Source organism: Pongo abelii, chromosome 19 (assembly GCF_028885655.2).
Source record: "Pongo abelii isolate AG06213 chromosome 19, NHGRI_mPonAbe1-v2.0_pri, whole genome shotgun sequence".
In the NCBI taxonomy this organism is placed as follows: Eukaryota; Metazoa; Chordata; class Mammalia; order Primates; family Hominidae; genus Pongo; species Pongo abelii.
In genome coordinates this window covers 12,016,162-12,043,879 of record NC_072004.2, presented here as the reverse complement: position 1 = coordinate 12,043,879, position 27,718 = coordinate 12,016,162, and the positions used below count along the sequence as shown (strand labels likewise).

The 27,718-nt window shown below is 36.8% G+C and overlaps 1 protein-coding gene across 4 annotated transcripts in view; it reads right to left on the bottom strand.

The window, feature by feature from the left end:
* The window catches only part of MAP2K4 (mitogen-activated protein kinase kinase 4), a 126,740-nt gene that overhangs the window by 85,244 nt on the left and 13,778 nt on the right, over positions 1 to 27,718 (bottom strand). For all 4 annotated transcript variants that reach the window (XM_063718033.1, XM_063718032.1, XM_054535467.2 and 1 more), the window contains one exon: positions 7,331 to 7,433. In XM_063718033.1, the coding sequence (XP_063574103.1) occupies positions 7,331 to 7,433 (103 nt within the window). The remainder of the gene's footprint in view (positions 1 to 7,330; positions 7,434 to 27,718) is intronic.

Genomic DNA, 27,718 nt, shown 5'->3' with positions numbered 1-27,718 from the left:
TTTTTCCCACTGAACTGTATAAGCACCATAGTCAAAAATAAATTGACTATACATGTGTGTTTGTCTACTGGACTTTCTATTATATTCCACTGATCTCTTTGTTTATCCTTAATATCCTTCCACCAAGCCTTAATTACTGTAGCCTGTAGGTTGTACTTGTAGGCTGACAGTGTTACAGTTAACCTTGAAATCAGGTCGTTTTAAGTCCCCCAACTTACTGTTTTACAAAATTGTTTTTAGCTAGGTCCTTTGCATTTTCATACATATTTTAGAATCAAAATGTCCCATTATACATATTTTAAAAGTCTGATGGGATTTCATTGAATCAATATAGCAATGTCAGAAGAACACACATCCCAGATGAATAAAATAATAATAAATTGTCTTTCCTAGAATGAAAGAGTGGTTTCTAGACTGAAAGAGTCCACTGAGAGCAAACTACAAGGAAAAAGAAAGGTAAGGGGAGGAGGGAAAGGAGGGAGAAGACTGGGAAAAGAGAAGAGGGGAGGTGGAGGGGGAAGAATGCAAACACAGCAAGACTTCAGACACTGGGGAAAAAGAAAAATCCCCATAATAAATCACAAAAGAAAAAAGAGGTCAAATACAAAGGTTCAGGAATCAAAGTCACATCTAACCTTTTAAAGTAACCATGGAAAATAGAAAACATTGTCGAAATATAAACACAATTCTGGAGAAAAATTTCTACCCCAGAATTCTATACCCAATAAAACTGCTAATCTATTATGAGGGTTATTTATTTAAAGACATTTTCAAGGCCAGGCAGTGGTTGATGCCTGTAATTCCAGCACTCTGGGAGGCCGAGGCAGGAAGATAGCTTGAATTCGAGAGCATCCTGGGCAACATAGCAAGACCCCGTCCTCCATAAAATAATTTTAAAATGAGCCAGGCATGGTGGCACATGCCTGTAGTGCCAGCTACTCAGAAGGCTAAGGTAGGAGAATCACTTGAGTCCAGTTGTTCAAGACTGCAGCGAGCTATGATAGCACCATTTACTCCGGCCAGGGCAACAAAGACCCTGTCTGAAAAAAGACAAAAGGCATATTCAGGCATACAAACATCCAAAAAGCTTAAGAAATAATTAAAAACTACTAAGAAAGAATTCTTATCTCAGGAAGACTTAGAATATATACTCTATCAAAATGAGAGTGGGAAAGCGAAAAATAAAAAAAGATGAAATCCCGGAAACAGAGAATCAGAATCAGGCATTCACAAAACAATGGCAACAGCCCTGTGAAGCAGGCCTCAAATGCAACCACTGCAGATTAAAGCAAGAGTATGGATGGACAGCTAACTTAAAAAAAGAAAAAAGTGGGGGGAGAGGGGGAGAACTGAGTGATCAACTGATGTATTTAACTATGTTCAGAGAAGATTCGCAGTGAACCATAAATGAGGCAGTTATTAACTCTGGGGAAAACAAATTTGCTCAAGAACAATAATATAATCATACTGTTACTCAGTTGTAGATAATTTAAAAAAAAAAAAAACACTGAAAAAAGTTACCTTCATGTAGGAAATTTCCTTAATAATAGATAAAAGTTTCCAGAAACATACATACTACAAAGGCAAAAGGCCTTATAATATTCTGATTGAAATCAGAACTCAAAAACGTAACTGCCTGATTAGAAATGGTTGGAAAACTCATCAATAGCTAAGAAGTCAGATGTATCTTCAAAGAGCAGCACTTAGAAGTACTGTGGGTTAAAAAACCAGGGCTATCTTCTAATGTCTGCCTCGGTCTCTGATTCAAGAACAAAGATGATTTATAACACCAAAAGCACACAACTCAACAGCATGTATCATTAATCTACGCAAATATATATTCCAGAATTAGCATCCACCACCTCAGCTATAAACATCCAGCTTGAAGGGAATGTGAATCTCAAGGGAGTAGGGGCCCACAAAGAGAATCAGTTCTACCACTCCTATCACCACTGCCACCTCTGTCGAGAATCACTTCTCCAGTGAATTGCTGACTTATGGAAGTGTACCACAGCCTCAGGTACACTGAGATGGAATGTGGGACTAAAGATAAGATTGAATACCCCTAAACTGTAACATTAAGAAGTACAATGATCTAAGCTTTAAAGATTATCCCAAACACAGCATCATTATTTACTAGAGCCAAAAGGTAGAAACAACCCAAATGTCCAACAACAGATGAATGGCTAAACAAAATGCTGCATACACATAACAATATAATAATATTTATTCACCCTTAAAAAGAAGGGTGGAGAAAGATACATTCTACAATATGAATGAACCTTGAAGACATTATTTTGAATGAGATAAGCTAGACACAAAATAAATATTGTTATGATTCCACTTATAAGAGGCACCTAAAAAGTAGTTAGATTCACAGAGACAGAAAGTAGAATGGTGGGTGCAAGGGCTAGAAGGAAGGGAGAATAAGGACTTACTGCTTAATGGGTACAGAAGTTCAATTTGAGAAGATGAAAAAGTTCTAGAGATGGATGATGGTGACAAATGTACAACAATGTGAACATAATTAATCCCAACGAACTGTATACTTAAAATGGTTAAGATAAAAATTTTTACGTTATGTATATTTACTACAGTAAGAAAAAAGATTCGCAGCAGTAACACCAAACCAGCCACACACACACGCACGCACACGCGCGCACACACACACACGCCATAGTATTTATTTAACACATTTGAGATTAAACATCATCTATTAATACATACTCATAAATACTTCTACCATTACCGCTATTTTGTAAAAGTGATCCACCACAGAAATGTAGAGATTTCACAGTATCATGATTGCTTCAAAAAATTTCAGAGATAGAAAAAAACTTCCAAATTCATGTAGATTCGAGGTATTCACACTTAGAAATTCACCAGAGACGTCCTGGGACTATTCTGGGGAATGAAGGCAGACAACGCTACAAAGCTCTCTCCCACCTCACAAACACTTCAGTCAGCACAGTTCCTCCTTTATCTTTTTAGCCTATCAGTTTTGTACATGAGACTTTATTTAAAGAAAGCAATGCAAAGCTGGCTTAATTCTCTCCCCTCCCAATTCATTATATAAAATAGTGTATGCACTATTCTAATTCAATGCCTAAATTGAGATCAGAATTAAGTGATAAAGTCAAGGTCACAAAGATAACCACAACGCAAAGACAGAAATCCAGACTCCTAAATTTCTACCCATTGTTATTTCTTTTTAAAAACAAATTTTTATTTTTTTTTTCAATAGAGACAGAGTCTCAACTCTTACACAGGCTGGAGTGCAGTGGTACACTGTAGCCTCAACCTCCAGGGCTCAATTGACCCTTCCACCTCAGCCTCCCAAGTAGCTGGGACCACAGGCACATGCCATCACACGTGGCTAATTTTTTCTATTTTTGTAGAAATGGGGTTTTGCCATGTTGCCCAGCCTGGTCTCGAACTTCTGGGCTCAAGCAATCCTCCTGCCTCAGCCTCCCAAAGTGCTGGGATTGCAGGCGTGAGCAACTGTGCCCGGCCTCGTCATTAATTCTAAGACATCAATGTTTAAAGACATAGTTCTCACAATTTAACCAACAAAAGAAGAAATTCTAAGTTTTAAGATAAAGTTCTACTGAGAAGCTCATCAAGAAATACGAAGAATATTAGTTATTAACTAGGGACTTTGAAACCTCTTTAAACTACTGACAGTAAAGACAGATTCATCTACCACTTTACTTTTGGGTAGGTATGCAATTTTCCATAATAAAAGGTTTAAAAATAAACAGAAAAAACTATAACCTATAATAGATGGTAGGAGGCAGGCATGCAGTGAATATGAGAGACAAATCATGGTCCCAATAGAACCCTGGATCAGAGAGAATTCATGGTCAGAAGAAATGAAGGCCTAGAAACCAGAGTTAGTTAAACTTCTTTCTATAAGGAAGGTCTAGGCCAGGCACAGTATCTCATGCCTGTAACCCCAGCACTTTGGGAGGCTGGGGCAGGAGGATCCCTGGAATCCAGGAGTTCAAGACCAGCCTGGGCAATATAGTGAGACCCTGCCACTTAAAAAAAAAGAAAGGTCTAGTTAATTCCACTTTTCCTCTTTATTCTTCCCCTAAAATAAAAAGGGGGCATGTCTTCAAAGAAAACAAACATATCTGGAGAGAACCAGGCTTCCTAAGGTGAATGTTGGCTCTACTAATTCTAGCATTGGTAATATTCCTGGCCTAAGAGCTAGCTCCCAAAATACTCACAGAAAAGTAAAGCCAAGCCCACCAGGTGATGATCCATAACCAAAGCTTCCATTCAAGAAACAATCAAGAACAAGACATGAAAAAAAAATTATAAGATGTGAAAAAAACTAATGAAAAAGAGGTAAAAGAAAAACTGACCCTTGAGGAAATCGATAATTCAAACAACAGAAAAGAATTTTTAAATTCCCTATTTTGTATCCAAAATTAAGAACAGAATCCTAAGAAAATGCCACAATCAACTCTTGGAAATTAAAACTGATTGCCAAGATTCCATAGAGTGGATGGAAAATAAAGAAAATCTCCCAGGATACAGAGTAAGAAAACAATGAGACGGAACACATTTTTTTAAAAGTCTAAGATACAGGGGATACAGGCAGTCCAACATCCTAGTAACACAAGTTTCAGCAGAAGGTGATAGGAAAAACATGAAGGAAATGTATCAAAAGGAAAGCAGCAGCAATTTTCCCAGAAAAAGAGATACATGAATCTTGAAACTAAAAGGGTTAATCTGATACATGGGAAGATGATGCAATTTGAGGCTTATCCTCATATAATTACAGAATATCAAGAATAAAGAAAACATGCTAAAAGCTTCCAGTGAGAGAGAGAAATAGGTAATCTATAAATACCATCTCTGCTACAATTAAGCAGATCTACACATGGTTCCCAAAACTTCTCTTGTGCATAAGCTCACCAGAATGCCATTGTCCCTTGTCTTCACTTAACCTTCCCTGCCTGCCTTTCAAAATCCAGTAAAATCTTGTTCTTCTGGGAAGCATTTCATCAAGTAGGTTTTCTAAAATGATTTACCCCTCGTACACCTTTAATTTGACATTCAATCCATATTACCTTATGCCTTACTAAAATTACGATAGCCAATTGTCATTTCTTGGAATTTTATTTAAACTGTTGGTTCTCAGAAAAAAAGAACACTGTCTTACAATTTTTTTTTTTAATCTTGCAAAGGATCCTGCATCCAGGAGACATCAAATGCCAAGGAGATCTGAAAGCAGATCCTGTGACATATCTTAACTTCATTAGCTTGCTTATTTCATCTCATCTTTTCCTAAATTCATGAACAAGTTTTATATTCACATCCGTAATTATTAAAGTTCAAGGAAATTTTAGGAGAAAAAACATATAAATGTTAAGAGATATCTTATTTCAAAACTCCCACAAACTACAAGTTACGTTTTTCTAATTGCAAGTACTCATCCTAAACAGAAACTAACAACTGTTTTTAGTGCTTGATGGCAAACAACTCAGAGGAAGAGTACAAAAGGATACCTTTTGGAAGGGGCTGGGAAGGGAGAGGAGATAATGCCGTTCTAAGTAATAAAACAGTTATCTCTGACCAGTAACAATGCTAGTAGTTACCTATTCCTAACCCAGAACAATTGACCTGTACAATAAAAAACTTACAACGAAGTCTGGGTCTAAAATTTTTACATACCAGAACCAAGCTCTAAAGATTCTATCATAAGGTAAAAATACCTATTACCATGTCCTTTCAAACTTTAAATACTTGCTGGGAAGAAACAAAGGATGAGAAATCTAGTTGGCTATAGGTTTATTATAAAACATTAGTTAAGAACAAAGCAAAAAATAAAACCTGAACTCAACTTTGGAAGAAAGTTTTTTTCCACCCTGCGTTTACTATTTTTTTAAAAATTTTGCTCCATGAATTCCACATACATAAAGAAACTCCGGAGGGAAGACAGTACAAATAGATGAATGTTTTTCCAGTTCTAATTTACGTCAGGTTGTCTTTCTCCTTGTCCAAAAAGGCTTTTAAAAAAGAAAGATCTGATAAGTTTGGTGATTACTACTATATCCTTTCCTTCTTAGACTTCCAACATATGGTTCAGCTAGTAACTAAGGTAACAGAAAGGGGCTATGTTAAAGAATTAGTTTTGTACTAGCTTTCACTACAAATTCTAAGAAATAAGGAAGGAGGTTCTTTTAAGAATTGTTTCCTTGCTGCTGAAATTCTGACTAATTAATAAGTACTAAGTTTCCTTTCTCAAGATAGCCCCTACTTGATGTTTCAGAGAAGGTAAAAAGGGTGGGACTCTAGGCTGAGCTCTGACAAGAAGTGTAATTATGAACACCAGTCTAATAAAATTAATAGACAATTGAGAAAAATAAATTGTTACTACACTTTTTATTTAAAATATCTTTCATTCCCTCTAAGGCTACAAGTGAAAGTGTAAGTGTATATATACATACATACACCCCACTCCCTTCTAGACATTGCTGTTTTAAAAATATTTTAAGCATCTCTTTTGCAAGACACTACCTTCTACCAATTTGTTACTGTTTGTAAATACAATGCATACCAAATTCTGAAAGAAGAGAAAATAGCAATAAAAGTGCCTCTTTGGAAAGAATAAATGTATTTTAAGCCTAATAAGGTCTAGATGCAAATTGTTGAGAAATTATTTTTTTAAAAAATGTATCTGCCAGCTTTTTAATCATACATTACACCACTTGCTTTATAGTTCTCAATATCGAAACTAGCTCAAAATTATTTTTATGGACATGGTTACAAAAGTACAGCCACTGGCCTTCATTTTCATGATAGGTTAGGATGGGAAATAAGAAGAGATTTTTTAATATTTCACATCACTTAGATTCAATTGAAGGTTAATGTAAAATATTGTTCTGAAGGCATTGCTTTATGTTAACTAAGATGCTCTAATAATATTTTCACTAAGATGCTACAATATCATTTCCATTGTTTAATTTAAAAATTCAGTAAATGAAATAACCACTGATATCTGTACACTCACATGTACACAATTCTTTCAATTTACTATGACATAGAAATCTTGCAGGAATCTAGCTTATTAAGATGGGACTCTATTTTGTCACTGAGTGGTGAAAATTTGTACAGTTGGACAGAACACAGTTAAATTTCCTAAATGCAACTTGCGATTTAACTGGAACTCCAGAAGGAAAAGAATAAACAATATTCCCAGAGAGTTTAGTCAGAGAAATTATACTGACATCTCATAATTGGAAAAATTCATAAAATACAGTAACTTTAAAATCTTTGCTTGAGTTGAGTCTTTTATTTGATTACCAAGAATACTCACATGTGTGGGTTTTGAACTCCTGTAGGATTGGGATTCAGAGTAAACCTTGCTGTAGATTTGAAAGGTGGATTTGCAAAATTCAACTTCAGTGCTTTGCGTTTACCTGAGAAATAACAAATAAAAAGTAAAAGTTCCAAGTACTACAAAACAGGTAGTATTCTGAGGGCATAAGAAAGTCACATCAAAAGGCAAGAGAACTTGCTTTAACAAACAGTTAATATAGGACAATATTTTGAAAGGCAATGAGGAATTTCTCAGAACTAAGAAAAAATAAAATAATCTAAAGTTGTTACTAACTACAAATCATTCACTAGGCTATGATACAATAGATAGAATGCTTATCACTTCAAGCTTTCATTATTCAGGGAAGTTAATACTTTTGCAAATGAAAATACTATTATAAAAATCAATTATCTCAGCAGATATACTGAAAAATTCTAAAAATATTACCATCTATCCAGTGTTATACTTAATGCCCTCAGTTTAATAAATATCGTTTTCCCTCATTTTAATGAATATAAACAACAGAGTGAAGAATCTGAAAAATTGCTAAAAACATTACGGTAGAGTAAACGTCAAGTTAGTAATACAAGTATTCTAAATAATTATTTCCGTGAAGCTGTTTCTTTAGGGTAGGAAGGGAAGAGATACCAATGTTTTTTATTACCTAAGTAAAACAACCATTGCAGAAGGGCAGAAAACGCAAAAAAAGATCAAATATATTAAAAATGTTACATATACATCTATACAATACATAGGGTTAAAATTTTACATAAACTTATCAATCCAAGTACCTCAAAACAATCAGTTTACTATCTACTGCAGACTTTTTTCTATACATAGATAGGGACATGTATTTTTTCACTACAATTGAAATCAGACCATGAAACTGCTTTGTAAAATGCTTTATTCACTGACATTTCTTTCTATATCAATAAGTCTTACAGAATCATTTCTTTAGGACTTATAAGGATACCTTGTAACAGAACTGAATTTTTTAAGCATTTGCAGCATATCTTGGTTTCACATTCACCTTAGGGACACTTTTTCTTGCACTCACTCTCTAGAGTTTATTATACAATTAACTACTCAAAAAATATCTCTGCAATCCAAACACTTCCTGACCTCAGTGGATGAGGATTTAATAGAGGGTTCAAACTGTAAATGTGAGATCTGAAAATCTGACAGAGCCACACTGGATGGAGAAGATGGCAAAGAGACAAGAGCACAGAGCTCCTTGCCATGGCCCCTAGATCAGCTTTCAAAGATGAGCTACTTTTCCACATAATGTAGAGGAAGGACATTCAAACAACATGTGCAAAGGGTACACTAGGAAAAATAGCAGATATGACTGTATTAAAAAAAAAAAAACCCTCAGTATATTACCAAAAAACAAAACTAAAAAAAAATTGAACCTTGGGAAAACTCTTGCAATACAAAAATCAGTAGCTCTAAATATATAAAGACATCATACAAATCAAGAAAAATAGAAAAAAAGTGATAAGAATATGAACAGTAAAGACAAATTAAGAGAAAATATAAAAAGACACTAACACCAAAAACATTTTAAGCTTCTGTTCATGTGAAAATGGCAAAGTTCGAAGGTTTTATATTATATATACATAATGATAACATGATGATCAGAATGGCTGGGTAAAAGAATCACTAATAAGATATATTGCTGGTAGAAAAACTTTCTGTGAGAGGTTCAGCAATATACAAAAAAAAAGGGTTTTTTAGTAAACATGCTCTTTTACTTCTTGAAAATTTTTCTTTAGAAAATATTTAAAGATAGAGGATTACTCCCAGGTCTTGAAACCAAATGGAATTTGCCCTGGATAATACTCACAGTTTTACCCATGCCTGATTTAAATGATTTTCATAATGGGATTTGGGATTTTTGAGCTGATAATATTTAGGTGAGATTTACATTTGAGTTAATACGGTAATGAGTCAAAATTTTGGAGACGCTGGGGTAGGGTAAATGTATTCTGCACATGGGAAGGATATGAATATTTGGGGCCCAGAAAACAGACTGTAATGGGCTGAATGGTGGTCCCCAAAGATACTAAGCTCCAAATCTCTGGAACTTGAACCTATGAATTACCTTAATATGGCAAATCGTTTACAGAAAAAATTAAGTTAAGGAACTTTGCTATCACAATTTGAAGAAACTCAATCTTTACAAACTCCTCAAATCAAAAACTGAGCATATGTCATGCAGTTTGTGTTTGAAACCATCTGGCACGTCATCCATTATCTCCATGTGAAGAAAAATGAATATAAGACTAAGATAAAATGCAAGACAAGGACAGAACAAAGAACTATTGTGAAAACTATCCAAAGAAAAACAAAAATTGGTCCTTTCTTCAAAAGCCCAATTTGACAGAATAGTAGCTAACCTTACCAGATAAACAATAAAATATATTACAACAGTTAAAACTTAAACTGTTATCTTGAACATAAATATTTATACTGAATACACAGAGAGAGTTTTTCAGCATTGCATTCACATTTAAATAAAAACTAAATTGAAAGCTTTAAAGGCCATTAACTTCATAAACGTACACCATGATTAACAGAATGTGATTTAGGTTACATAAATTAGATTTAAACACACTCTACACTTCAGAGACATCTGCAATTATCTTCAAAAAGTCCAAATTTATATTCTGATCATTTACTAACAAAATACACTAAGTAATTCTGTAAGTTTCGAAGCCTTTCCAAGCAAAGATCACTCAGAGCCTAAAACAAGTGCCAAGGAGCTTAGCATATGATCAAGTTACATTGCCGGGTCTCATCTGTGTACCCCAACTCTTCAAATGCTAATCAGTTTAAGACGAACTTGTAAGGCAGTTTTGAGGAGGAAAAGGAAAGCCCCAAAATGTCAACCGAAGGTGAGATTCAAGAAAAGTAGAAAAATAGCTTTTACAATACTCAGGAGAAGCTGTTTCTGGCTATCTGGAGGCATGAGCTTTTTTTTTTTTAAAAAAAAAAAAGGCATCTTCTCCTCTCCCATTCACTTTCTCTAAGTACTAGAGCCTCTACTGGGGCTGGGTCCTTCTCTCCTTTACTTCTTTTTCAAGGGTCCCTCAAAAAAATCTAAACTGAAAGGCAATCTGTCACCATGTATTCAGATATTTTTAATGACAAAAAATTACAAGCAAATAGGACATTAATATGAATTTGTTTCAAAAACTTGAAACAACTTTCACAGGGAGAAAGGAGGGAAGTGATACTATAAATGACCTGTGAAGATTTTTAGATGCTAACAAAGATTGAAATATTTGTACAACAGGGTTTAAAATAACTGATCAAAAACATTATAAATTTGTGATTATAATCACCCCTTTGGTGGGACTGTCATATAATCAATTTCTAACCAGTCAACACAGATAAACATTGTCCCTTTAACTATAGCAGGAGAGAAACGAGGCATCAAACATCCTAAAATATTTATACAGAAGCGGTTTCCTGCGAGAGATTCTCTGTATACCTAAAACCTTAGATCTGTGCCTGATACAGAAAACACTTTCAAATGTTTATTGATTTGGGAATAAAGCTGAATAAAGTTGACATGGACAGCCTCAGACAACTTAAGCCTATATGGTTATTGGCTGGAGTAAATCTTTGTTGTTTGCAACCAAGAACTCTGACTTAGGAACAGTACCTGTCCTCATCACACTTCCAAAGCACTGTTCTACCCCTCAAAGCAATACTGCCTACCTTTTTTCATGCAATGGCTTGTTTAAAAAATGAGAACATTTGTTCAACATCCTGGGAAAATTAGAATTGCAGCTGGCCCAGAGGCTGGCCTAGGCATTGAGCAGTCCTGTCCCCACTCAGCCACTCCAAGGCTGAGGGCAACAATCTGTCAGAATCATCCTTGAAATTCTGGTTTCAAAACTCTGCCTTAAGAGTACAGCCAGCACCTTTCAAACAAGCTTTTCACATCATCGGCACACAGTGTCTTCCTCAAATTTCTCATGAGAAAAGCACTCCCAAACATGGAATCATCAAGAATATTAAGAACTGTAATCCTGAAGAAAGGGATTTGGTCAAGTGTATCCACATTCATTGAGGCCTAGGAATATCCTTTGTCTAGTTGTGAGCAACTCACTGACTCACAGAATATTGAAGTTGGAGGGAAGACACCTTCCAGGTTTATTTAGCTTTAAAAACAAGATGATAAAGAGCCCTGAATATTCTCCCTCCACTAACTTCTCAAGCAATACAAACCTTTTTAACATTGCTCTCCACAACCAGCTAAGCTGAGCATATAGTTTGCTTCAATCTTGGCCAAAAACCTCAACAGGGGCAGTTGAGAGTCTACTACTCAATACAAAATCTATGGAATCTCTGCAATCTAGGTTACCAAAAGCATCTCTCCTTCACATTTTAAAGAACAGCAAAAGGTGTCAGTTCCTCTACTAAGAGCCAGCATTATTTAGTTTCCCAAAACATCAGTATGTCCCTCAGGGAGAAACACTGTTTACACTGGGCTCACCTTACCATCCTCTCTCATCCTCAAGTCTGTTTCCATCAAAAAATTGTGAACAATGTTCTGCTTTAAATTTTTAACTATCTTGATTTATCTTTGAACTTTGCAAATCACCTACAACAGTACCTTAGACAAAACAGCGGTTCAACAAATATTTATTAAATTAGAATTATTAGTAGTTTGTTTTTCTTACCAACATTTCACTGCCCTCCCCCCCGCCGCCATCTAATGAGCTTGTTGTGTTTCATTATATCACAGGAAAGCAAGATTCTGCTACCTGTATGGTCAGAATCAGAGAACTACAATCACTAGAATCCTCCCACCCAGCCTGTAAGAATGGAAACCATCTCTACAACATTTTTAGCCAATCTGCGTATCTTCAACACCACTGATATCACCATATTCTATAGCCCTGTTTAACATCTGTTGTAGTAATAGCAAAGTACTTTATTGTTCATGGTAATGAAGATCACTGAAGGATCTACAATAGCTGCCTCTAGAGTATAGCTTTTTTGATATAATGCTGAGTTCACTGTAGGGTATTTGGTAGATTGTCACAAAAATAACCACCAAGGAACCACAGCTCCCTGAGTCCATACCCATCTGCAAAGGGACCTTGCTGCTCCTTCCATAAATAGGTGAGATCTATTTCCCTACCTTTTGAATCTGGGCTGGCCTTGGGGCTTGATTTAACCACAATATTATAGCAGAAGGAATACTGTATGACTTCCAAATCTAAGCCCTTTATGAGGCCTTGCAGCTTCCACTTTCGCCCTCCTGGAAAGCTACCCTGAGTTTGAATGTGAAGCAGCTCAGTCTATTCTCCTTGACGAAAGACCACATGGAACAAAAGGCCCAGCAGTCCCAGTCTTCCTAATAGACCTACTAAATACATATAAGCAAGCTCAGGTGAGACAGAACTACCACCTAACTAATGAAAAGAATCATCAAAATTAAATAGTTGCTCTTTTAAGTCAACTACTCACATGCGAAAGGAGCCAGGAAGGAATAATCAAAAAGCAATCGGAATCAATCCCTTTTAGGGATCACCCATTGACACCACAGGGTATTCCCTAGAACCAACCACACAAAAAAGAGAAAACTGGAACTGCAGTGCACAAGTCATTCATAGAATACCTTTAAGAATATTGGTATTTGACTTAGAAGTATTCAGAACATCACATCGCAGAGAGGGGAGCTGTCATTTAAATTCTCATTTCTTCCTTGGCTCTCATTGTTACTACCTCATTTTCAAAACAGAAAGATTACCTGGAATAATTTTGTAATTATCTGTAATCACTGGTTATGAAATGAGTAACCCACAATTCCAACTATGCAACTTTACAGTCAAACAATTTCAGAAATGAGGAAATAAAGTGGTAGAAAAGAACTTACTTTCATTCTCTTTTCTCCCTAAATTACTACGGTAATGAGAGACCTAATATTTCATAAGCTCAAAAGAAAAAGAGATGTTAGGTCAGGCATGGTGGCTCATGCCTGTAATCCTAGCACTTTGGGAGGCTGAGGCGGACGGATCACCTGAGGTCAGGAGTTCGAGACCAGGCAGGTCAACATGGTAAAACCCTGTCTCTACTAAAAATACAAAAATTAGCCAGGCGTGGTGGCAGACGCCTATAATCAGGACTCAGGAGGCTGACTCAGGAGGCTGACTCAGGAGGCTGAGGCAATAGAATCGCTTGAACCCAGGAGATGGAGGTTGCAGTGAGCCGAGATCACGCCATTGCACTCCAGCCTGGGCGACAAGAGTGAAACTGCATCTCAAAAAGTAAATAAATAAATAAAAATAAAGAAAGAAAAAGAGATGTTAGACTCGCAATATCAGGTATTCCATATATCCATGTATTAAGTGAGCTGCTATCAGCTAATATTATATTGTCCCTATCTCCCCTCACTGGCAATCTTTGATACATAAGAGTGAGCAATTACCAAAAAATTCATAAAATCTCACTCAGAACTTTGAACTCTCATCAATAAAACACTGTTGTTCATCCACACAGCTAAGCATTTTGGAAACCAGATGGTTCTGAGTTTATTTAAGAAATCAAGTAAATATCCCAACAGCAACTTTTAGCACATTTTACACTTTTGTGTGTAAAGTGGATTTTTAGAAAAGCCCAATATAATACTTTACACAACAACAAGTGCAGAAATACCACAATTACAAACAAGTTATATGCCAGGCAGTGGAGATGAACAATAGATAAGGTAGCTGACCCCTCCACAAAGACTGTTTCGTTGTGCATTCTGCCAAAAAATTAAAAAGAAATGTGAGGCCAGACATGGTGACTCACGCCTGTAATCCCAGCACTTTGGGAGGCCAAAGCAAAAGGATCGTTTGCGCCCATGAGTTCAAAAGCAGCCTGGGAAACATAGTGAGATCCTGTCTCAAAAAAAAAGAAAAAGACATGTAGTACAAGGAGGTTAAAGGGTAGGAATAGGGAAGAAAATTCTTTTCCTAGATGTCAAATGATCACCACTGAAAATACTAATACCACTGGAACACTAATCAAGACAAAAACAAGAATATTTCTGTGGTCTAGCACACTACACATCTGTGAAACCAGGATAAAAACAGTCTGCTACTTGGCAGTACTGTTGTGATAAGGATTAACATACCTTAAATATGCTATAATAGTTGGCAAACAGTAGACATGAAAAGTGGTAACTACTATGATATTAGTTATAAGTACATATTAAAACCTAATTGAGAAATTATTGAATTCTCTAGAGAAGAAAACTGGAAAATGTTTGTTTGATAGCATTTAAACCAGCAAAATATATTAGCAACAAAGAATTCAGCTTGCTTTGTAAATTTGTTTAAAACCACTTTCCCATAAAAATCCTATTCCCATCCTAATCCAGGATCCTCCCCAATTCTATTAAATTAGAAACCAGAAAAATCAATATAGACTAGCAGTGCCAATCAGCTTAGTTTTGAAGCTCAACTCTGCTACTTACTAGCTATATAATATCTCTTGGGTAAATGACTTCACCCCTCTGCCTCAGCGCCATACCTGCCAAATGGGATTATTATTACCTTCCCCGTAGAGGCACTGTGAGGAGTAAAGGCATTACTATGCATAACAGAGTCAGCTAGATAGTCTCACTCATTCCAGCTTTATTATCAATTATGATAATTGTCTACGTTTATGATGGCCAAGTCCTAAACTAGGGTAAAAGTAGATTACTAACAGCCATGATTCCTAAATATTAAACATTTTCCTCACCTGAGAGGCTTGTGCCTCAGAGGCTCTGCTGCCAAGGGAAAAAAAAACAAAATAATTCACCCTCAGCATTTCCAACCTCTGGCAAAAGATTCACAGTCCCTTTCTTGGGTAGGAAAAAAAAATTTAACCCAGAATACCAAGGATTATGTTACTCCTCTATCAGCTCCTGAAAGGGTACTGCTTTGACAACAAAAGGCTTAACAGCTCCTATCAGATTCTTAGAACACCAGACAAAGGCAAAAGCAGCATTCTACTTGTAGACTACCTCTTACTATGGGGTCCTTCTTTGGTTAACAAAAGTCTTCAGGGAGAGTTGGAAAGCTTAAAAGCCCAAAACTCGCTTCCAAGCTGCTCATCTAACAAGGAAAAAAAAAATTTAACTCATTTCAGTTATAATAAAATAAGGGGTTTATGAAGCTTCATGGAATGAAGCGCCCAAAACACCCTAAATTCCTTTTAAACCTATTAACAGAAACTCATAACTGATTCATCCATTCTCTGATTCAGCTAACCACCAATGCCATTGATTATAATTGCCCCTCTCTGATCTCCAGTTATTTCACATCAATTAAGCACAGTGCCATCATTATGGGATTCCACAGCCAGCCACACCTTTGAGCTATCACTTAAAGCCAATACAGCATCGCTTTCTATCAGACTCTGAGCCAGATGTCTACTACCAACGAGCAAATATATAATTCCACAGGCTAAACTGAAAATCTCTCTAGCCAAGTCATGATTAGTCCAACCCCATAAAAATTACCCAGGGAGCCAGCTAATCAAAGAAGGCCCTACTGTAGTTTAAAATGTTGCTAAATTTAACAACATTTTAATCACCAACAAAATATAAAAAGCTTATCCAAAATAACCCCCCAAACCCCAACTTCATGTTTCAATGATTTTGCAAGTAGACTTCATGAGAACCTAAGAGTTGGAATTCCACAATTACACAACCACTCTGAGAAGGTTCCAAATGGATACCCAAAAGGAGGCAGCCAGTTATCTCCACCTTTGGTTCAGAGGAGAAGAGAATGTGTTAATAGTTCTCTGAATCCTTAATTTGTCCCTAGCTCATTTAAAGAGTTCTCTCATACCATCATCTTTCACAGTCCTTAATAAGAACGGCCTAATCTGCTATATACCTGCACTGATTCCATTCACATAGAAACACTATTGCTATACATGTGCTGAGAGTTCTAGCCAGGAAGAGGAAACATTTGTAGCATAGCAAGAGTCAGTAAAAGTACTCAGCATTTTATCCAGGTGCTCAGACCATTTTTAAATCCATGTGATGCCTAAAACTCTGGCAAATCCAAAGGGCATTTGTGTTTTTAAGCCTCGAACTTGTGAATATATCAACAGAAATCCCATGAAGACAAGTGAGACACAAACCCAAACTGATCAACCCCAACAAAATTTTCTGTGTACAACAGTCAACAGTGGTCTCTTACTTCGTAATACACAGGCCATTTTGATAACCTCTGCCTCCTAATCCAACTCAATATTCTAATTAAGCTCCTCATGAGCACCCCAAAGTTTTAGGTTACTGTCTCACAATGTACCAAGAACAAGATACTCAGATTTTTGGAAAACCATCCACATAACTAATGCTTATTTTTTTAGTAGCAAGCTTACTAATGGAACAAGGAATATAATATGCAAACTTATGAAAGCTATGTCAAGAAAAGCCATAAGGCTTGTTCTGATTTCCATCTATATCCTGAGCCCACAGAGTGGCTTCTAGTCTGACCTCACTGTACAGACAGAAGCACATATCAGATACTCTCTGAAGAACAGCTTGCTCGAACCCTAGCAAGGAACCAAGTGCACACACGTCTTATATCACATTTATTTTTCCTGCTTGGTAAATGCCATGACATCCTATCACCACCCTATTTTAACAACTTTTCACCACCTATAAATGAAATAAAAACATTAACCATATTTTATAACTATAACATCAATATTTTTTCAATCAGTGCTTCCAAACCTTTTTTATATGTGCATATGAAAAAAAATGTGTACAACACAATGAAAGAAATATAAGGCTGTTCTTGACTCAAGGACAATGACACAGAGTGAGTGGCCCCAGGCCACAGGGCTAAGGGGATCCATATTTCAGCTAACAGGTAAGTACTCACAACAGCACACAAATTGAGGAGCTACCAAATATGGTACTGAGAAATATATATTTTTGGTTTTGTCCCCATTTCCTGGCACACAACTCCTTAAATTCTTGGAATTTCCAAGGTGATGTATTTTTTGGATGCTAAGGAGTTGACTGATGACTGGCAGCACCTAGCTTCAGGACGAGGGCTGGTGACCAAAAAGACCAGCAAATTAATTAACCCCAAAGGAGGGTTGTGGGAAACCCAACTGGGAGCCAGACGGTCAGAAGTTCTGAAGGCCCAGACTTAACAACTGGTGTCTGAAGCAGGGGCAGTCTTGTGGGACTGAGCCCTCAACCTGTGGGATCTGACACTATCTCCAGGTAAGCTGTGTGATAATTGAACTGGAGGACACCCAGCTGGTATGTGTTGCAGAAGTGATTATTTGTTTGCTGGTGGAGAGAAATCCCCCTATTTGGTCACAAAGTCTTCTATGTTGATTGTTGTATGGTGTGAAAGCAGAGGAAAAAAGTTTGAGTTTTTCCTTACATCAAAACAATCAGATCTGACTTCTCCTTCTTGGCAAGTTTATAATGTTATAAGTAATAATGTTATTAACTATACAAGAAAGCCAGACTGGTCGTAAGTCGTAGTAATTAACTCTTCTGCACTTCAATTCTATATGAACTTCATTAGCAAGTAGATTAGAATAAAGAAAGCTGTAAAATGCAGACAACTTCCTAGCGTTAAGTACCCATTTGCTCCAAGGAAACAAACCATGTTCATCCTTTTCACGACAGAAAAATCAGCCATCCAGTAGACAATCCATTATGGGGTTACCACTTTTTCCCAGATAGATTCAAATCTGTGGGCCAATTGTGTGCAAGGTAATTTTGCTACAGAAGTACCTGTAGTACAATGAAAAATACAACTGTATTTTGCCTTTGTCCCAGGTTTGGGGCACAGAGCTCCTAAAACCCTTAGAATCTCCTGAGTGACAGGAGTGTCTTTTGTTACCGATAATGTGGCCCTTTCAACCACACCTGACTTTGTGCAAGAGTCTGGTAACTCTCAGAGGGCCCCTATATAACTTCAGGATAGGGGCTGGTCACCAGAAAAAAACAACCAAGTGAGTAGACTGTTAAAACTTTCAGCTGCCACGCCCCCATACACACACCTCCAGGAAGGGGAAAAGGACTAGAGACTGAGTTCAGTCACCAATGGCCAATGATACAATCAATCGTGCCTACCTAATAAAACCTCCATAAAAACCCCTAACAATAGGGTTCGGGGAGCTTCCAGATTGGTAAGTGAATCAAGGATAGTGTGCCCGGAAAGGTCACAGAACCTCTGTGCTATTTCCCTGTCCCCTCACTCCCAATACCTTGCCCTATACAGGGTCCTGTCTCTTCCATTTGGCTGTTCATGAGCTGTAACCTTTATAATAAGCCAATAACAGTAAATAAAGTTATTTCCTGAGTTCCGTAAGACATTCTAGCAAATTATCAAACTTGATGGGGGTTGTGGTCAAGTCTAATAATGGGAACCCCCAAATTTGAAGTCATCCAAGCAGGAGTGTGAGTATCCTGAACACCCCATTTGTGACTAGCATCCTAAGTGAGGAGAATCTTGAAGCACTGAGCCCTTTAACTTGTAAGATCTGATGCTAACTCCAGGTAAATAGTGTCAGAAATGAATTCAATTGTTGGACACACGGTTGTTGTCAGAGAATTGCTTGGTGTCAGAAAACACCTCAAGGTGTCAATATTGAAAATATGAAATAAAAATTTCCTTATTTCCATTAATATTTGTAATTGGTTTTTGTAACTATCCAAATACATAAACAAGCCTAAAAACAAAACAAATTCCAAGTGAATTAGAGATAAAGTAGGAAGATATGATTTATGAATATATTTTTCTCCATCATTATCAATAGTTGATTTACAAACTGGTATGAAAATATTATCAATGATTATCAAGCCAGATGTCCTTCAAATACCTAGCAAACTCCTGACTTCAAGAACATCTTTTTTTTTTTTTTTGAGATGGAGTCTCACTCTGTCGCCCAGGCTGGAGTGCAGTGGCGCAATCTCGGCTCACTGCAAGCTCTGCCTCCTGGGTTCACGCCATTCTCCTGCTTCAGCCTCCCGAGTAGCTGGGACTACAGGCCCCCGCCACCACGTCCAGCTAATTTTTTGTATTTTTAGTAGAGGCGGGGTTTCACTGTGTTAGCCAGGATGATCTTCATCTCCTGACCTCATGATCCACCCGCCTCTGCCTCCCAAAGTGCTGGGATTACAGGCGTGAGCCACCACGACCGGCCAAGAACATCTTCTTAAAGCAAAGAAAGAGCATGTACGTCCACATCATCCTAGCTCAGGAAAGTCAGAGAGTCTACCTTCCTTCTTTTCGGCTCCATAGTGAATCACCGTTTTTTGTTTGTTTGTTTGTTTTCTGACAGAAGGTCTCACTGTGTTGCCCAGGCTGGAGTGCAGTGGCATGATCACATCTCACTGCGGCTTTCACCTCCCGAGCTTAAGCGATACTCTCACCTCAGCCTCCTGGGTAGCTGGGATTACAGGCCACTGTGCCTAGCTAATTTTTGTATTTTTTTGTAGAGAAGGGGTTTCATCATGTTGCCCAGGTTCAGTTAATTTTTTATTCCAAGCTGACTTCTCTCCACCCTCCAGGGCACACCTGACTACCTTGTCCAACTGACCAATTACTTTACCCTCAAAGCAAACAATTCACACCACTATATAACACTTTACCTGTAATAACTGTTTTTCACCATGATCTGTCCTTAAGAATCCAGAAAGGCAAAAGAATAATTAAGTCATATACATAATTGTGTTTATATTTTAATTAAGACCATTTAGAGAGCCTTCAAATAACCTGTTACTACTACATGGTACCTTTTTTTTTTTTTTTTTTTTTTTTTTTTGGAGACAAAGTTTTGTTTTTGTTGCCCAGCATGATCTCGGTTCACTGCAACCTCCACCTCCTGGGTTCAAGCAATTCCCCTGCCTCAGCCTCCCAAGTAGCTGGGACTATAGATGCGTGCCACCACACCCGGCTAATTTTTGTATTTTTAATAGAGACGGGGTTTCGCCATGTTGGCCAGGCTGGTCTCAAACTCCTGACCTCAGGTGAGCCATCCGCCTCAGCCTCCCAAAGTGCTAAGATTACAGGCGTGAGCCACCATGCCCAGCCTCCATTGGCATGACTTCTGACCACTGGAAATCAGACAGAACATTCTAATGAGTCCGACAACTCAGTTCTTTTCGTAACAGCACCTGTCATTTAATAGGAACTCAAATATTTCTTCAATAAATAAGGAATCGAAGCTCAAATGTTTGATTTAACACCTTTAGGACAAACAGTTTCACTAAGAGACACAATAGGGTGTTTTATCTGTATTTCCTGATGGGTCCAATTTGTTGTTTCTTTTTTTTCCTCATTAATCAAAATATGTATAACTGGATGTTATGCAGGTTCTCTGAAAAAGTTACCAGAAGCTTTTAGTAGAAAAATGCTAACAATAGAATTTCATGACACAAAAATTAGTCAGACATCTTCTGGCTTTGAAAAAGATATGTGGCATTTTTAACTGCCATGAGTCATAAGACATGTGGCGATCTTTTGTATACTCCACCAACTTTCCATTTCAGCGCTGCATTACACTATATAATCATTTTTAAGAAATGTTAGATAACAATTCACAGTCAAGTTTAAATTAAAATCCAACTATGTCACTACAAAAGCAAATAACAGAGGTAGAAAATGAGCAGGCATCTTCCACACAAAGGTAATACTGTAATAATCAGCAATATTATACTCCTCTTCCCATCCGAATGGCTTCTTTTGACCCTCATTAAATAACTCCCAATTTCAAAAACATTAACATGTGAATGACACTTTTATTTCCTAGTGGACACAATAAAAAACTATTTGCTGCCCATAAATGTATTCTACAAATTGAAAGTTTTAAAAGGTTGGACTAAATTAAGAATAATCAAGAGTGTGAATGGCACTCGAAGATATGTTGCATTCTATCTACTTCATGTGTATACAGTACATGAGAGAATCTCGACTGAAATGTTTCTCATTTGTTACTTACAAAGACCCAAAAAGAAAATCAAAAGAGCAAATTAGTTGTAGAACATTATGAGAGAGAGACTTTAATAATTTAGTTAAAGTTAGATGACAGAACAGGAATAGGAAAAAAGGAAAGCTGGTTAAGAAATTATTACTGCTAAAGGGTAAATGACACCAACTGGACAACAATATACTGGTCATTAAAAAGTCATTACTAATTAAAACACAAGTAGGTCATCAGATTTTTATTATTAAATCTTGGATGAGAACTCTTACTTCTAATCCTCACCAAACTGACACTTTTGATGACTCAATCTGATTCCCAAGTATTGGGAAGGCAATGCCCTGAAGGATCTGAGCATTCTAAGCACTGAACACAAATTTTAAAAGCTGGACTCTGATGTGGGATTGATCTTAATTTGGCAGGACTAGTCTTGTCTAACCATTGGCTCCTCAACTTCACCAGAGAACGTCTTATTACTTGACGTGGCTTTTGATTATCCGCAAAGATTAATGAGCCCTAATGAATGGGTCAACTCATGTTCCAGGGTAGAAAGGACAAGTATCCAGTTTTTATTCTATCAAAATACAGAGCATCCCAATAAATGTTTGTATATCATATATGTGCATATAAATACACTTTCATATCCTTCAGTACTGGCATAGTTAAGTCAGAGATGACCAAGGCTTAATTATAATTTGCTTTCAGTCGTATGCCCCAAACACAAATTTTGTCTTTTTTTGGCTGGATACAACTACTATCTGCAAAGCCCACATATGTCTGAAAATGAGAGTCAACCTATTCTTAAGAAAATGATTAATGTAGGCAAAGTTAATGGGCCAGAACTACCAGATGAAAGGCTGACGGAGAACTTTACACTATATGGGTCACATTGGCAGCACCTACGCCCACTGGTTTATCTTAACAAGAGCTCCAACAAGAAATCATATGCCTCCTGATGTGATACAACAACACACCTGGATGTGATGTGAAGCACACAACACCATCTATGAAGTAAGTGTTCTTGCCAAAAATCTGATCAAGTTTCTGTAACTACCAGTTAAAGGTAAATAACAGGGCATGAAGGAACATGTTAAACACTAAAAGGATGCAATCAGCCAAATTCAAAATGTATAAAATTCTACAAAATAAATTAACCAATTTTTTAAACAAATAAACGGTATGGAAAAGAGAGAAGAGGGAACTACCACAGACTTAAAGAAACTTAAGAGACATATCAACCAAACACAATGTGTGCACATACCTTGCTGAGGTCTCAACTTGAACAAATTAACTATAAATAAAGCATTTACAAGGCTTTTGGGGAAATGTGAACATTGAGTAGCTATCTAGTAATATTGTTTTGTTCATTTAATGGTAAGATAATTGTATCAAGGTTATGTACTTAAGAGTCCTTATCACTTAGAAGACATGTAACACATTTATGTAGATAAAATAATGACAATCAGAATTTGCTTTAAAGTATTTCAGCAGAGACAGCTGGAGGAAGGAAGAATAAGATTGGCTATATGTTGGTAATTGCTGATGCTATATAATGGGTACATGGGGGTTCATTTCACTACTCTATTTTTGTGTATGTTTGAAATTTTCTACTATTAAAAGTTTTCAAAAATTAAATGTTCTTTCTTCTAATCCTGCCAAAAACAAAGTGGGGTGCAGATGCATAAAAATTTTGCTAAAAGCATCAGTTTGTTCTTACGACAGTCTGTACACAGTCTGTCCTCACAGAGTTCATGGCTGTGCCACCTTGTCCACTGACTTCACAGGTCTCCTGACCTACTAATCTTCTCCAGCTGTACCCAGGCACATAAGTCATTTCAGAATCCTGGAGCAATTTATTCCTTGCATCTGTCTAGGCCAGTAGAGTTTTAGGTTTTCACTAAACATTGTTTTCCCTAGTGGTAGATCCCCTGTGTTCCTAACTTCATAACAACATGAATCTTTCTACTTTAATGTTCAGTAAGGCTTACTGGATAACCTTGATAAGCCTTACAAATGGCTTACCAAGATATAAATGGTAGGTCCAGATCTCATAAGCTAGTGCAAATGAGGACTCCTCAAAAGCCATTTGATTTAGAAAATCATTCCTGTAAGCGCCAACTGCTTTCAAGAATTAGTAAAACACTAAGGTTTACACGTGTAAACTGTGACCAGACCAAGGTCACACAGTTCTGCCCCTTATTAGCTATATGACTTTGGAAATTTTATTTAACCTCTCTGTGCTTCAGTTTCCTCATCTATACTATTATACCTACTTCATAAGGTTGTTGTGAGAATTAAAGGAGTTAATATAAAGTGCTTAGAGCAGGGTTTGACACACATTAAGAGTTATTATTTCTACCACATAGCTCCTATACATGCTCAATCTCTCAAAGAACATACGCTTCTTCAGAGTAGGCTGTAGATTTAATTCATCTTTAAGGATCCCAGTGCTTCTTATCATTGGTAATATCTTTATCTATCAAAGGTATATATAGATACAGATTTGTTAACTGTTACATTTGTACCTCTCTTTCCTTATCCTTATAAGAGCTTCTCTAAAGAGGAGTGAATATGTTCGTATACACTTGATTTTCCTTTCTGATTAATGTTCATTTGGCATTTCTACCCAGAGAAAATGAACACCAAGATGGAAGTCACAAGTTTTTCTTAGTGCATCTTATTAACTGGACATTTTTGCCTAGATTCGGATCTCATAAAACCATGTAGTGACAATCCAAATATTTACTACACCTTATCTGAAAACCATCACCCTAAATGTATGAGCTAAATTGAAAACCACTTTAACTGGATTCAGTTGGGAAAACTCTCTGGAAACGTTCCATATCATTTCTACTCTGTATCTGTTCATCTCTGAAAGTTTTGTCAACATCCCTTTGTTGCTAGTAGTAAAGTTCAAGTGGCATATAAATGAAAACTTTCTGCAATGTGGGAAAGTCACTATTTAATTATTTTCTTATCAAAAATGTCACACATTAAGCATCCCCAAATTATTTTAAGGTGCAATAGCTCTTAGAAACCTTCCTTCTCCTAGCAACAAAAAGCATTTTCAGGACGAATTCATGTTCCGACCATTTCCAAGGTCAAAGACAACTAAGCAACATTCCCTTTGGAATGGTATAAGGTATAAGCATAAAGTATGAGAAGAATAGCTGAATCCTGACTCTGGAATATATCACTTCTACTTCTACAATTCCTAGGCTTTAACTAGTATAAAAACTTTTTCCAAGCAGATGGACTTCCCATTGACAATTTATCATGGTCCCCACAAATAGTAGTAAATATCAGATGTTAGTCTGGCTTATGGCTAATCCTACGAAAGTCTCATTTTTCAACTAACTTCATTAACTATACATATAAACTTATATAAACTGTATAAACCTCCAAGAGCAGTAAATGACATTTTGTTTCTTAGGACTGCTGACAAACTCAGTTGAATTTAATAATTTCCAAATTATATAATTTTTGTCACTGGCTGCAGACTTTTGCCACATAAAATGAGGAATTAGAAATGTAACCAGCTGAATTTTCTTAAGTTCTTAGTTTTAAATGCAGAACAACTTAACCTTCCCTCTGCTCCTTACTTTTCCTGTTTTCCTATAGTCCACTCCAATAAAGTCAAAACATCATCATCTACAGACACTTCTTAGCAGGTCAGTAAACTTAGTATCTTTCCCAAATTTCCTGGAAGATTCACAAAACATCCTTCTTCCTCTTTATGGTTTCCTTTTTATTATTACCAATTTAAAAAACAATTAGGGATACTTATAAAATCAGTCTCCAGGATGCCTCCTTTTTTTCCTCCAAATATACTGATGTGCAGTGCCACCAAAAACCACCACCACCTGTACTCTAATTTCAATTCGTAGCATCCAGAATAGCTCTGGAGCATCTAATCTTCTAAGTAAATATCCTGTTGCTATGCAAACACTTCCAAGTTAAACAATTTTTTAAAAGCACAGTTTTTAAGGCCACCAAAAACATAAAAGACAAAGCTACAGAAACTTAACACTACCCAAAATATTTAGAGCTCCAGAACTCTTCGTCCACGAACTGATAATATACTACAGTTTAAAAAAAAAAAAAAAAGGTGGGTGAGGAGGATAGTGATAAAGAGCTGAAAGTAGCTTTGTGTGAAAAATAAATTATTAGAAGAGTATTTGCTAAACGCCTAGCTACTATCACTCTGATTAGCACACAATTCGGTTAGGCATTTTCTGAGGAAAATCCCTATGCCCAAGGAGCTTTAAATGAGTCACGATTCTCATCTGAAAAAAAAAAAAAATTAGAATGCTGACAACACTAAGGTAAATTCAACTTCATAAAGCATTTCTTAAAAACTGTGTTTCTAAAAAAGGGGGCTTCTGTCATGAGCGGCACACATTGGGCAACTCAACTGCTCTTCACGAGGAATCAACATCAGGAGGTTTTGGAAAAATGATTTTTTTTGGTAGTTGGGCAGCTTGTGAGAAAAAAAATGTTTTCAGGCAAATCCTCATCCCTCCTCAAAAAATAAAAAATGAAAACATGGTTTTATAAAGCAAGTAAGTCATATTCTAAACAACTATGTTCACAGGTTAGCTCATTAAAGTCAGTGAGATATGGTCATAAATTATATAAATACCTTTACATGTACAAAAACATTATCTTCAAATAACTGATAAATTAATCAACCTTCTACGGCAGAACCTCTACACTTACAACTCTACATTTACAAATGGAAAAATATTTTTTCCCTATTCTTACATTCAGACTTCAGAAAAATTCAATGATCCAACAGTATTAAAGGAAACATGACACTATGGTCTTAAATAAATGTAACTTGAAGTTTATTTTATCTAAAATAAACTTACATTTAGAAAATAAACTGAAGAGTAGATAAATGCATAAACTATAATCTATAAAAGGAAGACTGTGAGGAGCAGAGTGAATTTTTATTGAATTTCTATAGAAATCTGTTTCCCAAATTAAATATGTAATCGCTATTTGTGCATGTAAATACATACACACACATCTCCAATAAAACTCCACTGACTTGTAACAGGCAACTGTAATAAAGTGATTAAAAGAGAGTGACGTAGCAACATAAAGAGCAAAAACTACGTGAAAGTCAATGAAAAAAATTAATCCTTCAGAGCTTCCATTAGTCATCAGAATCATCTTAGAATAAATCTTTTTTATTTGTGATAGATTTGAGCATTTGAGGCAGCCAGTACTCAGACTTATCAGACTTGAATGATACCTGATTTCATGCTCTTTGCCCCATACCCTCCTACAACTACTGTATGATACATAATTCTTTTTAATAAATTAAACATAAGTTTATCTGATAATTCTGAAATATCCTTAGAATAAAAGTGGAGATTCTAGAAATAAGTGTGCCCCAACAGTGGAGAAATCAGTCCTTTGATGATTTCAAGCCTTTATTTTTATTTTTATTTATTTTGATATGGAGTTATTTATTTATTTATTTTGAGACGGAGTTTTGCTCTTGTTGACCAGGCTGGAGTGCCATGGCACAATCTCAGCTCACTGCAACCTCTGCCTCCCAGGTTCAGCGATTCTCCTGCCTCAGCCTCCCAAATAGCTGGGATTACAGGCGTGTGCCACCATGCCCAGCTCATTTTGTATTTTTAGTAGAGACGGGGTTTCTCCCTGTTGGTCTGACTGGTCTTGAACTCCCAACCTCAGGTGACCTGCCCGCCGTGGCCTCCCGAAGTGCTGGGATTACAGGCATGAGCCACCATGCCCAGCCCAAGCCCAATTTGAAAGAAATGTGTGACCACTTTTCCCATAAAGTTAATGTCTATATTCCAGAGCAAACCAGCAGATTGTCTGCAAACATTACAGAATTGCACTTCTAATTTTTTAAGTCATGCAAATCACAGGACCAGATTTAGAAGAAGTGCTAATATATGTAAGCAACTGAGAACTTATACTAAAATATAGGTACTGATAGTACAAAAATAAATAGTGTCCACTTAGGCTGGCCATCTCTACCAAGTCTCCAGCTCCCCTCCCTGATGTGTGCACTCCCATTCCCTGAGTCTTTCACTGAGGTCTGAGCCAGCACAGACACATCTGCTGAACTCCAAAGCAGGGCAGGCCCATTGCTGGACCCCTAAGACACAGTGTCCAATCAACAAAGCAGTCATCATGAGACTCTCAGCACCCTTTAAGCTCATTCTCTCTCATGAGACAACAGCAGGAGCAAAGGTGCCCAGGACAGATCCACTCCTGCACCATCCTCACCCTGGTTCCAGCTAAAAATCAATTAGTATGTAACATCGGTGGTTGAACACTTATGTAATCAATGTAGGATCAACACTAGTCCACTACACTATGAGCTTGCTAACGGCAGGGGCCTATTCCATTCATTTCTGTACCAAGAATCTCGCTTACTGTATG